Raw genomic sequence first — 17,500 nt, 5'->3', positions numbered from 1 at the left:
CACACACACACACACACACACACACACACACACACACACACACACAACACACACACACACACACACGCACACACGCACGCACGCACGCACGCACACACACACACACACACACACACACACACACACACACACACACACACACACACACACACACACACACACACACACACACACACACACACACACACACACACACACACACACACACACACACACACACACACACACACACACACACACACACACACACACACACACACACACACACACACACACACACACATACACATACACACACATACACAAACTCAAACACAAACACAAACACACATTTTGGATAGGTTTTTAGGGAATTACATCAAACTATCAAATAACCCTAAATTTTCCTAGCAAACATATAATGAACAATTAGATGTGTCACCATAATGATATGTTACCTCATACCCATGAGGATAGTGTGTAGCCCACCACATGCTAATGCCCTTGTTTTTATTTACTCTCATACCTAAGGGCCATCAATCCAAGGTATGCCAGGTGCTTCTGTGCTTCATATCCCTAATTTAGTTTCAAATATTTTTGTACCACAGTCAGGGCTTTTTTTAGTCTTTTATCTTTCTTTGTGTGCTGTTCTGGTTGAGACACCCAGGTATTACTTGTAGCTCTCTCTGTCTTACCCGTAAGTCATTAAGTACACTACAAGGTGTGAAATAGGTTCATGAAGAGAGATGTGTAAATGTTCAGCTTGTTCATTTTTTCTTAGGTTAGGTAATACTAAATCCATGAATTTGGCTACATGGCTCAAACTACAGCAGATTCATGGAGGGCTTCCAGCATGGATGTTGAACTGAATTATCACAAATCTGAATTGTTACAGATCCTCATACTCTGTAGCTTCATTGATTTAAGAATTGATTTGATTAATTTTATGTGGCACTGAGATCATGACCAGAGTATTCACCCAGTGCCCATACTGCCCCAGGCTTTCTTATTTGTTTTCCAGTATTTGTGATCATCAGAGTGATGAGTAATTTTATTGTTTTATTATTTTCCAGTATTTGCAATCTTCCCCCACAAAAAAAGTATGATTTAGATTTTATTTTTATTATTTAAAGATTGTTGGAACTTCAGTCATTTCCTAACTTTGCCAACCATTCTTATTGGTGTTTCTCCATTCCCTATATTAATTCTTCTGTTGTAGATCCCCAGTTTCTCTTAGCATAAGAATTGAGTTAAAAGCAAATCTTAACCCAGGAGCTTTATTACAAATGAATCATGACTTTGAGAGATAGCTTTACTGATAGCTGGAAACAAGTTTGAAAATTGTTGCATTAGCTTGGAATTCAGTTTTCTTGCATGTAAGTAGTGCAAAGATGATGAGGTAACATTATCTTATTAAATAGAACAAGTCTTTTTAGAGTTGAAGTGAGTTATTTAAGAAATGAATCAGTTTGGAGTTATTTTATACAATTTAACAAGATCATTTCTCTTGTCTTCTCTCATAACAGGCGGCAGCAGCGCAGAAATTCCGGGAGCAGCAGGAAAATGAACGAAGGCGCCGTTTGGAGGATATGAGGCTCCGAGATGCAGACAGACGTTCACAGGTGGAGGAGCGCAAGCGAATAATTCAGCAGGCAGAGCAAGATCGCCGGGAAGCTGTCTTAAGGAAGACTGCGGTAAGGAAGGGAAAAAAGCACAAAAGCTGATCATGGTTTTTAAAATTATTTATGTATCTGTATATATACTTCCTCAATAGCCAGTACCTTAACTTGTCTTTCTTTGTGAATATTATCTGGATTTAAGGTAGCTAAAAGGGCCTTTGTACTGCTCCTGATAAGCAGATTATACTTTGTGGAATTAATATTAATGTAATTGAGAATATTTTTTAGTAGCTTTATTTTCTGTCTCTTAACTTTGTCTTTTTCCTTTCTTGTTATATATACACACACACACACACACACACACACACACACACACACACACACACACACACACACACACACACACACACACACACACACACACACACACACACACACACACACACACACACACACACACACACACACACACACACACACACACACACACACACACACACACACACACACACACACACACACACTCCTTCCCTCCCTCCCTCCCTCCCTCCCTCCCCCCCTCTCTTCCCCTCCCCTCCCCTTCCCTCCCTTCCCTCCTTCCCTCTCTCTCTCTCTCTTTCTCTTTCTATTTCTCTTTCTCTGTCTCTTCTCTTTCTCTCTCTCTATTCTACTCTACTGTCTCTTTTTCTCTACTTTATATGTATTTTGACTTTGATTTTGCGCACAGGAACGTGAACAGCGCTTGGAATCAAAAAGACGGAATGAAAAAAGCAACATAGTATTTGCCTTTGGTAGTTCCACACCTCGTATGTTGGATCCCAAAGATAGTGCCAGTACATTCTGGGGATCTCGTAGGTGAGTTATTAAAAAAAAATGACATTGAATTATAGTCCAGAATACAAAATAGCTCAAAATTTATTATATATATGTTATGTGTATTTTACATTACAAGGGATATATAAGTAATGTAATGCTCTATTTTTCATCATCATTTTTTTTTTTTCCCCCTTCCATTTTTTTTCTATAGGGCTACCTCCACAACAAATGTCCACTTAGCAGATACCAATATCAGTAGGCGAGCATCGGAGGGTGGAGACATGGACCTAAGCCGTAAGCGCGCCACTTCAGCCCACAGCCTTGACAGGAAGCCAGAAGGTAGTTGCCTGAGTGCTGCATTCCGTACCATTATAACCACAGATTGTGCACCAATGTTTCGTTTATTTCAACTAAAGAGGGATTCTGTCCCTAGCAATGTTGCATACTTGTGAGTGAAATATATGGCCCCCTAAAGTTCACATTTATTTACTGTCAGTGTGCAATTTTTGATTGCATAAAAGACATATCTGGCATTATTTTTATATGAGATATATTTATATGTATTTTGATAAATACATAGGAAATTTGGATACCTTTTTCATTTATTTTTTATTTTCTATTTTTATAATTGTTATTAGTTTTTTTTAACAAATTTATTCCAGCAGTGAAGAAGGCCTTGACCAGTTGCCCCTACTTAGTGCTAGATTTTGTTGAGGTTTTTTATCTGGCAGTGTATGCAAGTTGTTATTGATGTTGCCGCAATATTGATTTTTTGGCTACAGTGATGGTTATTTCCTTTGCTTCAGTTATTTAGGCTTGATGCATAATTTTTAAGTAATTATCTTGAAATGAATTTGAGTAGTGATAGTTATAAAAAGACGCTCATAAAATTATGTTAGGTTATATGGTTTTGAATCCGATTTTCTCCTTGATATAAATTGTTCTGTTGTTAAATAGATTGTGTTAGATAAAAACCTAAGCTGAAGAAATCCCTTAAAATTCTTAGTCTTTTGTGTTATTTTGCAAAGGAATTGAATTTTTACAAGATTATTCATGAACAATGTTTACTTCATTTCCCTGTAGCTGGTGGAGGGCAAGTAAACAGCAGGCCATGCTATGTACTAACAGGAAGGAAGTTGTACATGGGAGATATTAACACTCTCTAAGTTCATGCACTCACAGTGTCACATATAAGGTCACACTCTGGACATTGCATTTCTCCAGTCCTCCTTCATACATGAATCAAACACAGGATTTTATAATTTTAAGTTACATATATGGATACGCCAGATTACTACTGATCGGTGGAAAGAGATGCATCAAGTTATTTATACATTTGCACAGTATATTCATTCACAGAGCACATTTGGGTTTGGAACAGCAAATCAAGCACTTGCTCATTTCACAGACTTCATCACTGCACCACACCTATGGTCAGTCATACAGAATGCTCCTTCTTTATTCACTCCAAGAGAAAGTTACGACTGCCCTTGCTAAGCTGCACCTTGCATGTCTGTTCAACAGTGTTACATTGTTGTTACAGACCTGCGTATGTCGAGCTCGATGTATGAAGTGTTTCACTGGGACGACAGCAGCCCTACCTACCAAAAACATCCCCCTACTACCCAAGGTACCCGGCTGACCAAGTCACGTGACTCGTCACTGGAGCGCAAAACCCCTCCCTCTGCCCTCTCTTGGGTCAGATCCTCAACCCCTCAGCCTCCTAAATCTACTCACCACCACTCTTCCAAAGATGCCTCTGCTCCTCCTTCTTCAACATCATCCTCATCCTCAGACAAAACCCCAACAAACTCATCCCAATCACGTTTCTGTGTGTGGGAGTTTGGGGATAACTTCACTGCGCTGGGTCCCGCAAATCAAACTAGCGGTGGTAGCGGCAACCTGGCCTCTCCCTCACCGGCCACGACACCCACATCTTCCACGTGCTATTCTCGTAGAACTGCTTCTGTATTTACTGGGGCTGGGTGCACTTTTGGTGGTGAGTTTGCAAGTTGGCTAACCCAAGGATGCCTCCTGAAGGAATGCTCTACTTGTAGATGTCTTACTTTTAACAGCTGAGAATGGTGTTCATTGCTTCTTCTTATATTTAGAGACCCTTAAGTATTCAATAGTATTGTCTTGTGGCATTTGTTGGACTTGAGCTTTAATAATGATAACTCATATTTACCTTTAACCAAACTTTTTAAAAAGGTGTCTGGAGAAATGAATGCATATTAGGCCTATCTGGAATGGTTAAGATTGGTCATCACAGTTAATCACTTCCATTAACATTGGCTTCTAGAGAGTGGGATCCATATTCACACCGTGATCAATAAAACAATAGAGATTGTTAATTGAAGGACCCTTTGGTTCCAGGGAGTAAAAACAGTTCTGTATACTCCAAATTGATGATAACAAAATGAAAAAAAGAAGAAAGAAATAGATCAAATGCTTTTTGATCTTTGAGTTCCCCTAGTCCTTGATAGATCCTCATCTATGTGCATTTGTCTGCAGTCTTTTTGCTATATTATTATTTTTCTTATCTGCATGGTATTAATATGTTAAAGCATGTTCGTGCTCGTTCATTTTTTCAGGTGCCATCTCAGCTACTTTAGTTGGTCCTCCAGATGTTCTTTTTGTATTTCTTTCTGTATTTATTCTGTTGCATCATTGTGTGCTTTTTTGTGACTGTAGAGAGTTTGTTCAATTATTAGCCATTTATTATGGAATATTTTGGTTCATTCCAAATATTGGTGTATTTTACTACTCATTTATTTGTTTCAGTTACTCATTCAGAACTTCCATTTGACAATAATACAGATGAATTTCAGGACCATTAATGTCAGAGTGTTTTGATATCAGTCACAAATCATAAAGATATAAAGAACCTTTTTATCAAAACAGGTCAGTGTCCTCATGAATATGGATACTTTATTGCTGCATTTAACTTTTTTGAGGGAATACATTTGTAAAGTCAAGATAATAACCTTATTTGATGAACATTCATATGAGTATATATTGCATTCACTTTTAAGTCAACAAGCAGCTTTTCTCTTGATGTCATTGGGTTGTTTGTGTGGAATGGATATGATGTCTTTCATATTGTAATATTTTACTAAATATATTTCCAAAAGAAATTTTGTCCTTAATGTTGATGTAATTTTGTATTCATCAGAATTTAGTTTAGGAAAGGGAGTTGTTATGGATCAAGAATTAATGAAATTACAAAGAAGTTGTTCATGTATTTACTCATTTATTACCAGCAGATATTCGATAAGCAATTTTGCTATGCTATTACTGGCATTGTAGTGTAGTAATAGGAGTCTGTCTAAAGAATCAAAAGTTTCTGTATTGCCAAATGCAGTTTTATATGTAATTCATTTCCAGTGCGTGTACATTCTGATGACCAGTAGATGCTTCTAGATTTACTTCTAAACTGATTTTTAAATAAAGAGCAGAGTAACGATATATTATTTGATGCTGTATGAAGTAATCAGGAATAGATGCTTATACCTCAGAATTTTGTACATCAGTTGAGCAGTGCTCTGTGCTTTTATAGTAATAATTAAATATGAACTGTACATTATAAAATTGCACTCTTGATCTGCAGGGCATTTATTAGGGTGTCAGTGTCTGTAAATCTGTAAATCTTTGTAAATTGTTTAATTTGATGGTAACAGAATTAGTCACTATTATTCAGACAGCATAAATATCTTTGCTCTTTTTGTACTTACTATGTATAAAGGAATATGCTTCACCTATTGATGGAACTTGGAAATATTGTAAGCCCTGAAAGTTTTCAGAAAATAGAGTTACCCACTTGTATTTAATTAAGGATAATAGTAATTATTTTAATACTAATCTATTAATGCATATATGTGTGTGCAGGTGAAGATCTTATGACAAGATCAATGACTGCAGCAATCCCTGCTTCAGCGGCAAGACGACGTACGGATCTGATGCCAGCAATGCCGAGTTTGCGAGACTCATCTGGCAGCACTCGAAGTAGTCCTCGCCATCGATCGCCAGGTAGGGCGTTGTCACTGGGGAGGCTGGATGAACTGGCCCGGCCACGCCAACGCAACCCCCCTCTTGCACCCCTGCATGAGACTACCCCTTCTTCTGTGCGCATGAGTCAGCCTGCTCGCACCATGTCCAAGAGCATGTGTCACCTGGGCCCTCGACCTACCAGAACCCAGACTGGCCACGCTCTGGACATTACAAGTGGCCAATTGGACAGAGGAGTATCTCGCAGCTCTGTCACTCTGGCACAGCCTCGTATGACACGTGCTGAGATGCTTAGACAGAAAAAACTGCGAGGTGTAGCCTTGACATCCAGTGGAGACAGCAGTACCAGCAGTACGAAGAGTAGCTCTACAACACAAGGTAGGTTGCATGCCAGGCTCTGGGACCCAGACTCACACTCTTCATGGGATCACATTGAACACTTGTATATAATAACTTGCTAATGTTACTCTTTCCAAACTGCTTTTGAAATGAAATGTCTTTTGAATCATATTTTTCAAAATGACCTAAATATATATGCAAGATAAGAAAAATATGCATGGGCAGATGATAGTTCCTACAGATGTAATCTGGCAATATGTATGAGGCACTTGATATATATATATATATATATATATATATATATATATATATATATATATATATATATATATATATATATATATATATATATATATATATATATATATATATATATATATATATATAATATATATACATGTGTGCATATATGTATGTATATATATATGTGTGTGTGTGTATATATGTATATATATATATATATATATATATATATATATATATATATATATATATATATATATATATATATATATATACATATATATATATATAGTAGAATGGCAATAGATAGAGTCTGCTGCTGATGGTGACTGTGAAGCTTTTTTCTGTAAAAATGTTCCATAGTCTGTTCCACATTGCAAGGCTGCTAGAAAATATTGTACATGTCTAGAGTGGATCACTATGATTGCTACTTTGTGCAGATGTTTTTGCCACCATCACATTAATGATTTGTATGTGTATTGTAGAGTATCATTCTGACTTTCACGCTGTTAATTGGTTAAAAACTTTAGGTTCTTGATATGAAATGAAACTACCACTATTAGAATAAGTGAAAAGTCAATTTTTGTTTGTCCTAGTAAATTGTACTTGGATTTTCTCTGGTCATCTTGTGTTAAATAACATGTTGCCTTAAATCCATCTTGGAACTATTATGTCACCATGTTAACAACAATTGATTATTAATTATTTTCATAATATATTAAACTGGTAAAGGAATATCATTTATTACACAGCTCACACTAATGAATATTAAAATTTACAACAAGAGTTACCCATAACTCAAATAGGGATAAGAAAGTCTGAGTCCCACCCTGCTTCTGCCCCTGTGTCTCTTCCTTGCTCACTCGCAGCCTCTCTGCTTCCTCTGGGGTATTGTGCTATCTCATTACCTGCCTGACTTTGGTGATGTTCTGTGAGTGCCATGGCTTCTCCAGCATGATGGTATGATTCTCTGTAACATGGTAGCTCCACACAACAAGGAAACTCTCACACTGTATCCAATGGTTTTAAGACACAAAATGGTTTTATTTAAGATTTAGGGACAAGGCGTTTGTGACATGTTCTGTGGGTTTTTTTTCAGTCTCGTCCTTCAGTGTTTGTTGATTACCAAGAAATTGTTTATTCTGAAATCTTTACATTGCTTAAAGGAAATGAAAATGTTACTGTGTTTTAGAATGGTCACGTAAGACTTACAAAGTATCAGGTATGAACAAAGGTTTGTTCTTTCTTGTGCTGTATTGGTAAGTTCATTTATAAGAGATCCCACATATGTAAAAGGAGCAGAAGATATAATTTTATGCTAAGTCTAAGACTTTTTTTAAAGGCTTTTTTTATGACAGTCAATCAAGGGCCACAACATTGCAAAAACAAGTTGAGGCTACAAATCTAGCTTGTAGATGTATGCTCTAGACAGGAAACTTGGTTGTGTGGTGCTAGTGAGTGACTTATGTTCAAGTCAATCGTACTTTATATTGATTGCCTGACATTGGATTACTTAATGACAGAAATCAGTCTATCCAGAGGAGACATAGTGCAACACAGAAACTTTTTCATTCACAAACATTGGTTGATGGATTTCTTTAATGTGTCAGTCTTTCTGAAATTTTCCCACTTTCTATAGCTTTTTAATATCTCTCTTTATTTCCTGTTGCAATCAGTCTTTCATAACATTCTGTATACACTTGCACCTCAGTTATTACACTCCTGGAAATAATGTATTTGTTAACAAATATATATTTATTTTTTTCTCTCATTAGTCTGGAACTACAATAGGGAGTATTAGTACAAGTTTGAAAGTATGGTAATCATTTCAGAGTTTATATATATGGATTATTTTTGCATAATTCTGTTATTGACCTCAATTTTTATATAGGCATTCTCTATAGAGGATTTGTTTTCAAAGGGATAGCATTTTTTGTAAGTGTGATGATGACAGGAATAAATAAGTCTGAATTTTCAATCAAAAGATAGGAAATGGGAAAGTTTCAACAGCAGTTACCACTATCAGAAAGATGTAAATCAAAATCAAGTATGGAATGTATAGCATGATGCTCTTTTCGAATTACAGGTTAATGCTTGACACCCAAACTAAGTTCAGTTCTTTACACTTGAATGGACACGCCTGAATCACAAAATACAAAAGCATTTACATTCTTATACTGAAATACTCACACATAAATCACAAGTATTTACAAGATTACACTCCAGCCACCCTCACACATGCAACCCACTTGGATGTGAAAATATTGATTCAGTCATTTTTTGCCTTTTGAGCTTGTGTTTGCTTGTGAGATGAAACTTCCCACTGAGATAATTTTCTCCACAAAGTTTAGCTTGATGGTAGGTTTGCTTGGCTCCCCCCTGAGTCTTGCTCATCAGTGAAGTCAGTCAGTAGGCTTATGTAGACTTGGAGGTAAGTGACAAGTGGTGGGAACACCATCAACTGAAATAAAGGTATAGTATAAGTAGCTTGGAAGTTTTTTCCAAACAGCAGTGTTTGGAAATATTGTTGTTAATTGTCACTTGATTGGTATGTGGTAACAAATTAACCAATATGTTATGAACAACTACTGATATTAACAAAGTTTTGACCTACTAAAAACATTACTAAACTGATACATGTTGATGGGTGTATGTGTGTTTGTGTATATACATACTTTGCATTTCAAAGAAAAGGACGTTTGTTTGAGCAGGTATTAAATGCCTGAATGATTCTCTAATCTTGCAGTACTGTATCTGACATACTACAGCACACATCTGCTAACATATAGATCCACTTAGGTCCTTCATCTTCTTTTTTCCTCTTTGATTTACTCCCAAGTGTTCTAGAACTTTGAATGACCTGTATAGTATCCTGTCTTAATGATATTAATGTAGCAACTTCTAGCTCTGTGTTCTGTGCTTTATGATAGAATAGAGATTCAAACTTGCTAAGATGGCAATCTGATGCCATGTCTACAATTCATCTGCATTAAAATCAACTCTAATTAGACATTGCTAGAAAGACCAGATGAGCATATTGTCCATAAAACTTTCCATGGATAAACTTGTCATGTCATATATGTGTTTGTGTGTCTGTCAAGCTTATGCTGGCTTCTGTATATTGTTTGAAGCCCAGCTTAACACAGCGTGCTGGCTTGCTCTGCCCCCACAGGCATGCGCAGTGGAACGGTCACCCCGAATTCTCCCTCACGTCCCACCTCAGCATTGAGTCAGGGATCAAACAACAGCAGCCAAGTGTCCCTCAGATCCCGCACCTCTCCCCGCAAGCCTCGCCCTCTCAGCATTGCTGGATCTTCGCTCTCTTCAGCTGATAAACCCAGAGATGCCGTTACACCCTCCAGGGAAAGCAGGCCCATGGAGAGGAAATGTATGTGTTTTCTATATCTAAACCTTCTTTGCTTTGCCTTGTGATTTGCCTGCTGTCTCAGATCCTGCTCTTCTTTACTTTCCAAAAAGCTTTTGTAGAGTGATTTCTAGGCCTTCCGAGCCTTCCATGACTTGTCTTACATACTTCTTTTATTTAATGTATTATATATTCCACTATTCATATGATCTGATAATTATTTCAGTGTCTGTTGGCTCAACTTCATCTACAAAACCAGCAAGGGCCAAGAGTGCAGGCTCTGACAGAAGTGCTCCAGCCACTCCAGCACGCACACCAGTAAAAGCTACAACACCTAAGAAAACTCCGTCACAGGTTAAGGCTGAGAATGCAGCTAAAAAAGCTGTAGAGAAGAGTAAGTCAACACCAAAGACCAAGACTACTCCAAAGACAACCCCTCTGCATTCTCCGGCAGTTGAAAGCAAACCTCTTCCTGGATCAAAAGAAAAGAGGGCCTCTCCACAAAAGGAAGACAAACCTGCTGAGCAGAATAACAAGGAAACTAAACAGCAGAAGACAGAAACTGATGCTACAGCAGAAGTAAAGCCTGATACTGCAGATGCCAGCCAGGAGGCCCCAGTTCCTGCCCCTGTTGAGGAGAGCCAGCCTGAAAAGGTTGCTGAACCCACTGCTGAACCTGCAGCTGAACCCATAGTAAATGACACTGATGCTAAATTGCAGCCCACTGAGGAACCCACACCTACTAAGCCACAAGAATCAATTGCAAAAGAGCCTGAAAACAACGAAACTCCAAAAGCAAAGGAAAAGGAAGGTTCTCAGGAGAACTTGGAGAAGACTGAGGAGTCCGAAAAGACCATGATCAAGAAGGCAGCAGATAAGCCTGTCACCGGGTATGCAACAGAGGAGGATTACAAGGCAGCCCTTGCAGAAAAGCGGCGTCAGGCAAGAGAGGCCAAGGAAAGAGAGCTTGAATTGGAACGCCAGAAACAGGTATGTTTTGATCAGGAAAAGGAAAGTATTTTTAATACAACCAATATAGAAGATAACAAATCATGTATTTGGAATACAGGAGTTATACATTTTGTGTCCCGCTAAATTTTGTAATTACCATTACATTTTGTTTCCTGCTAGTATTTCTAATTACCATTGTAGGGAGTAATTTATTGATTTGTTTATGTACTTATTTATTTATTTATTTTTTACAAAAAAGAACTTAGATTTCCTTTTAATTATTTTTATGTAGTTCATTCATTAATCCCATTGGATCCAGGTGCTTCATTGCCACTACTTGGCTCAAAAATGCGGGTATTAGGCTTACTTGATTGGCCACTGTGATGGGTGTGCAGCTTGTAGGCATGAACTTCATGCCTCCCCATTGCAATGTTATTTTCTCTTTTTCTGCATAAAAGTTTTTAGATTTTTTGCCAATTTCCAATGTCCATACTTGTCATTTGATTTGCTTTATCCAGATAGTAATACACTTTTCCTTGCACAGACTCAATATCATCTCTCTAGGTAGTCCATAACTCAGTGCAAGAAGAACAACAATAACTAATGTTTTGTTATTTGTCTTTTTTTTTCATATTCAGTTTTTTGTAATACAACCTGTGCCACCGGTCTTTGTGTGGGCAGGAATGGAATCCTGTGCATGGGAATAGCAACCTTTCTTGAGTTGGTGCTCTTCCAGTCATGGCTCATGGACATTACATTCCACGCTCGCTTATTGATAGAAATACTGCAAAAGTCCCTTCCTAAATGCCCAATGTGTGCATTCGTGTCGAGTCTTTCCCGTCGCCTTGGCCTTCAGCCAAAATGCCCATGACTGCAAGTTTGCATCACCCTGGCCCACAGCCAGATTTTCACATGACGGCATGTTTGTGTCACCCACCCTGCAAGCCAATTTTTTTCATGATGTGATAGTCATATCATCCAGGATTGTAGAGATTAAGCAGGACTGTGTTCAATAAGATCAAATAACTGTTATTACGGTAAACTAACACTGACTGTTTAGTTGGCAGAGGAAGAGCGTGAAAGAAGAGAGGAGCAAGAGTACCTCAAGATGATTGAAGAGCAGAAGAAGGCTGAAGAGGAGCGCTTGAGAAAGGCAATTGAGGAAGCTGATCGCCAGCGAGAAGAAGAAGCAAAGAAAAAGGAAGAAGAAGAGAAGCAGAGGGAAGAGGTATTATTATCATTATTATAAGTTACTGTTATTCTTAATATAACCACTAATGTCATTATTTTCTGATTATTTTTATTTGTCTGACTTTCCTATTTTGTTTTTCAGAATGAGCGCATAGAGCAACAGAAACGTCTTGAGGCAGAGGAAAAGCTTCGCCGTGAAGAAGAAGAGCGTCAGGCCCGCAAGAGCCGTGTTGCAGCCATCATGGCAAGGACTCGTGGCAAGGGAGGATCAAACACTCCTACCAAGGTGGGTCTCTTTTGTCTTTGGGTTGAATGTAAATGCATGTGGTTATTTATTTATTCACCTTTGTGTTTTAAGTAGTCTTCAGTTTTTTCTGATTATTCTTATAGAAAAGATTCTATGTTCATTAGCGAGTCAGATCTTAATGAAAGACAGTGAATTAGTTGAACTAAAGGTTTATTTTTATGTTTAATACTATAAGGGTTCTTATTGTTATACCAGAAGGTATAGAGATAAATCTAAGTACTTGAGAATTACCTTGAAGAATAGTTCCACACCTATTTCATGATGTAGATGTTTTGTTTTTGAATTCTATTCCACATTGCTTTTTCAGGTTTTGTTATGGAATAAAGTAGAAGTTAATATTTCGAATTCCAAGGTAAAAAGAGAAATGTTCATGATGTCATTAATAAAGTATAACTGTATTTTGAATAAGACTTTTCATGTAGCAGGTGCTACACACTTTCAAGCCTCATGCAATGCTTGGTTTTCTGTATGTTGCTCTGCATTTTGAAGTTTAAAATACCAAGAGTGTATTTGTGCCAAGGAGTCTTCATTGGTTCATATTGGGAAAATGCAAAATGTGTAGTAGTAACTGATGTTGGCTTTGTGGGTAAATATAGCTATTTGTGGAAGTCTTAAGATATTTTCTTCTTATCATAAGGAATATGACATTGCTAGCAAATTTATTGGTAGAATTGTGTGTGCTATATCCAGCCCTGATTACTCAGGGTTTTGGAAGTGCTCATTGAAGTGTTTACATGTATTCTTATGTTTTCATCTGCTCATTTCATGATTCCTTTACCTGTTGACACCAGGATTACATGTATACATAAGCAGTCCACTGTGATTTTTTTTTATTAAATTTGTTTATACAAAAGAAATGAGAACTTCTCAGCTTACCTGATCTCACCTGTTTACCCTTTTCCTTGAATTTTCATTAAAAAAAAAGTTATCAAATTTAGTAATGTCATAATCAATGAATGGAGTAAATAGGTGAGGTATGGAAGGCCTTGTAGTTGACTCTTTTGTGACCAAGTTCTTGTGAAGAATAAAAATCAATTAAAACAAAGCATCAGCGAACAGTGCTTGTACTCTTGCCAGTAGGTTATTGTCTCTGGTCCATCTTTTTCTCATAATAGATGGATTGTCATTGCATTACAGTATTGCAAGTCTTAAAGTATGTGCTCTGTTAAGGTTGGTGAACGTTGGTAAATAGTGATATTGGTATATATGATTTTTCCCTTTATTTTATGGGAATACGACTTGATATAAATCATACTTGAGTTAAATTCAAGTGTACAGATATGATATAATTTGATTAAATTATTTTTGCTTTTAGCATGTTAATAGGGTGAATATTATTGAACAGTCAAGTGACATCTATACTGAGTGGGTGTATAATCAGTTCACTTTGTGATGTATGAGAAAATGTACCATTCTTTTCTAATGGATATTTTAGCATACATCATTTGTGCCTTACTTATTTCTGTTACTGACATTTGAGGGGGTTTATAGATCTTATTACTCATGGTATCCCTTATATTCTAGGCTGAAGCCAAGACTCCATCTGATGAAACCAAGGCCTTCAATGAGGCTGACATGAGTGGCAGCATGACAGACTCCATGATCAATGCTCTAGTTTCCCAGAGTGAGAGCTCCAGCCAGCCTCAAAGTGACATGTCATCACAGCCTGATCAGCCCTCAAGTGATGCCTCATCCAGACCATCACAGCCTGGTGCTGGCTCAGTCTCGGAGAATGCTGTAGTAGCTGGTGTTGAAACTGATTCTAAGACACCTGCTGTCAAGTCAGCAACACCTCCCAGCGATGTGACTTCAGCTTCCATGGGTGTTGAATTGACGCATTCAAATGTTGAGGTGACCCGAGCCACAGAGAACTCAATGGTCGATGACCTGATTAGTGGTATTGCCTCAGTTAAAGTTGAAGAGCCACATGTGAATGGAGATTCCCCAGTGCCCATGGACACAACTCCCACACAGTCTGTAGACTTGTTGGGAACTATTAGTGATGTACATAGTGTAAATCATAACGGAGTAGATAATACGCCTGCACAGACCAGTCAAGGGTAAGTTTTTATCTTTACTGAGTGTGCAATTTATCTGCTTCATTATTTAATGTATTGTCTAACCTCTCAGAAAAGGGATTTTACAGAAATAGGTCACAAAGAACCCCTTAGTCTATTTTATTTTTTTTATGTAGCTGTTTGTTGCTCCTTGAAGAGGAGCATTTGAGGAAATAATTGATGAAAGGATAGGCTGAATGTGTGAATGACTGAAGTGTAATTTCTAACTTGTCAGGTGGTCATGAAATTAGGGAGTGGGTTTGGTTTCAGTTCTCCTTTAAACCTGCTTTTAGGTGGAGTCGTTTTTATGTTTTCAGTTACATTTTGTTCCTTTCTTTGCCTTCAAAAAATTGCTTTGTTTGCATGAGTATAATGAAGAGATTATTTTTATTTTTGTCTAAAATCCCAGAGTGTAAAACCCTCATGTGCAATTACATTGTTGAAATAAAAATCAAATTATATTATTCAAACAGTCTGTGTTGCTATATTTTAAACTTGTTAGAAAAATTGTTTGAATTTAATTTTGATTGTTTATTTGTCTTGTAAGGAACTCAACAAAAAAGACACACAGAAAAGGGATATAATTTATACATCTATCTTACTACTGATAAAGGTTTAAACAAAAGGAAGAATAAAAGTTCAAATCCAAGCTCTTAATTAATGTGCAGTGAAACCTCTTTAAAAGCACAATGAACTTAAATTCAACATTGTAACAAATTACAGACTTCAAGGAATGAAAGGTTGGTAATGTAAGCATTTGTATAATACCTATCATTAAGGTCACAACTTTTTTTGCACTTTTCTTTGGTGTTCACAGATGTCTGAAAGTTTTTATAGTGCAGATAGAAGGACCAAAAGACAACTGACTCACACTACAACCTGCATTAACTGAACAGATTATTTAGGAACTCTAGGAGAGCAAAGACTTTTTACACATTTAATGAAGCTTTACTTTGTCTGATGTTATAGTTCAGGTATGGGTGTTAATTTACCTATAGAATATTAATGCAGAGTATGCCTAGCAGTGATATTGGCCCCTTTAAGTCCAAAGTCATTATTTTTATGTTGTTTATGAGCATGGGACCATGCATATGTCTTCCATTCTTTCCATTATTTTGAATATTTTTGCTATAGCAGCACATGAAACACTTTACCAGGAAACTAATTATTTATGCCACTTTAAAATTGACTAGTTGATACATCTTTATTTATATCATGTCCTGTACTACTGATTTCTCTTCCCTTGAATGTTACCAAATTCTCCAACTTTAGTTTTGTAATTTTTCTTTCTTTTTATTGTTTTTTTATTATTTTTTATGTCTCTTTTTAGTGGGTATAGCCTAAAGTGCAAAGTAATTATTTTGCACTGTATCATTAATTTTCCAGCAGGTGTCTTGAACATTAATTTCATGAAAAAGCTTTAAACTGTATCAAAGTTCAATATAAGGAAAGTGTAGGTCATTAACACGGCAATATTATTGTAAATTCCAAGGCATCATTGTTCTATTGCAAACTGTTTTTACTTTTCCCACAATTTACAAAATTCATGCATTTTTTTTCTCTTCTTCATAAGAGACTTAAAAGAGGTGGCTGTATATATATACAAATATAAAATGTTTTCTTATCAATAGCTGCTATTAGAGTGATACATTATTCTTTGTGATGTGCAAAGATCATTGTTTTCTGTCAAAAGAAGAAGATGACAAAATTAGGAGACTATCCCACAGCTATTGGTGGAGGGGGGAAACTGAATTGTGTTTTGAATATGTATATATGGAAAGAATTTTACATGAGGATATTAAGCCCAATGAAAGAAAAATGTATATTCTCTCTCTCTCTCTCTCTCTCTCTCTCTCTCTCTCTCTCTCTCTCTCTCTCTCTCTCTCTCTCCTCTCTCTCCTCTCTCTCTCTCTCTCTCTCTCTCTCTCTTCCCTCCCTCTCTCTCTCACTTCTTTCCCTCCCTCTCTCTCTCACTCTTTCCCTCCCTCTCTCTTTCACTCTTTCACTCCCTCTCTGTTTCACTCTTTCCCTCCCTCTCTCTCTCACTCTTTCCCTCCCTCTCTCTCTCACTCTTTCCCTCCCTCTCTCTCTCTCTCTTTCCCTCCCTCTCTCTCTCTCTCTTTCCCTCCCTCTCTCTCTCTCTTTCCATCCTCACTCTTTCCTTCCCTCTCTCTCTCTCTCTTTCCCTCCCTCTCTCTCTCTCTCTCTTTCCCTCCCTCTCTCTCTCTCTCTTTCCCTTCTCTCTCTCTCTTCTCTCTCTCTCTCTCTCTCACTCCTCTCTCTCTCTCTCTCTGTCATCTCTCTCTCTCTCTCTCTCTCTCTCTCTCTCTCTCTCTCTCTTCCCCTCTCTCTTTCTCTCTCTCTCTCTTTCCCTCTTTCCTCTCTCTCTCTCTCTTTCCCTCTCTCTCTCTCTCTTTTTCCCCTCCCTCTCTCTCTCTTTCCCTCCCTCTCTCTCTCTTTCCCTCCCTCTCTCTCTCTTTCCCTCCCTCTCTCTCTCTTTCCCTCTCTCTCTCTCTCTTTCCCTTCCTCTCTCTCTCTTTCCCTCCCTCTCTCTCTCTTTCCCTCCTCCTCTCTCTCTTTCCCTTCCTCTCTCTCTCTTTCCCTCCCTCTTTCTCTCTTTCCCCTC

At 37.5% G+C, this 17,500-nt stretch overlaps 1 protein-coding gene across 50 annotated transcripts in view; it reads left to right on the top strand.

Moving 5' to 3' along the window:
- Nucleotides 1-17,500, top strand: part of LOC113806204 (ensconsin) — a 366,330-nt gene that overhangs the window by 338,832 nt on the left and 9,998 nt on the right. For 10 of the 50 annotated variants that reach the window (XM_070127939.1, XM_070127946.1, XM_070127931.1 and 7 more), the window contains 11 exons: nucleotides 511-525; nucleotides 1,506-1,673; nucleotides 2,326-2,453; nucleotides 2,626-2,753; nucleotides 4,210-4,413; nucleotides 6,303-6,800; nucleotides 10,177-10,392; nucleotides 10,595-11,358; nucleotides 12,380-12,547; nucleotides 12,653-12,796; nucleotides 14,342-14,877. In XM_070127939.1, coding sequence (XP_069984040.1) covers nucleotides 511-525; nucleotides 1,506-1,673; nucleotides 2,326-2,453; nucleotides 2,626-2,753; nucleotides 4,210-4,413; nucleotides 6,303-6,800; nucleotides 10,177-10,392; nucleotides 10,595-11,358; nucleotides 12,380-12,547; nucleotides 12,653-12,796; nucleotides 14,342-14,877 — 2,969 coding nt within the window. Of the gene's footprint in view, nucleotides 1-510; nucleotides 526-1,505; nucleotides 1,674-2,325; nucleotides 2,454-2,625; nucleotides 2,754-3,957; nucleotides 4,414-6,302; nucleotides 6,801-10,176; nucleotides 10,393-10,594; nucleotides 11,359-12,379; nucleotides 12,548-12,652; nucleotides 12,797-14,341; nucleotides 14,878-17,500 lie in introns of all 50 variants that reach the window. The other 40 variants (XM_070127965.1, XM_070127959.1, XM_070127945.1 and 37 more) reach the window with 20 other exon arrangements.

The sequence above is a fragment of the Penaeus vannamei genome, chromosome 12, assembly GCF_042767895.1.
Source record: "Penaeus vannamei isolate JL-2024 chromosome 12, ASM4276789v1, whole genome shotgun sequence".
Lineage (NCBI taxonomy): Eukaryota > Metazoa > Arthropoda > Malacostraca > Decapoda > Penaeidae > Penaeus > Penaeus vannamei.
Note: the sequence above shows the minus strand (reverse complement) of the source record. Positions and strands in the feature narration are given on the sequence as shown.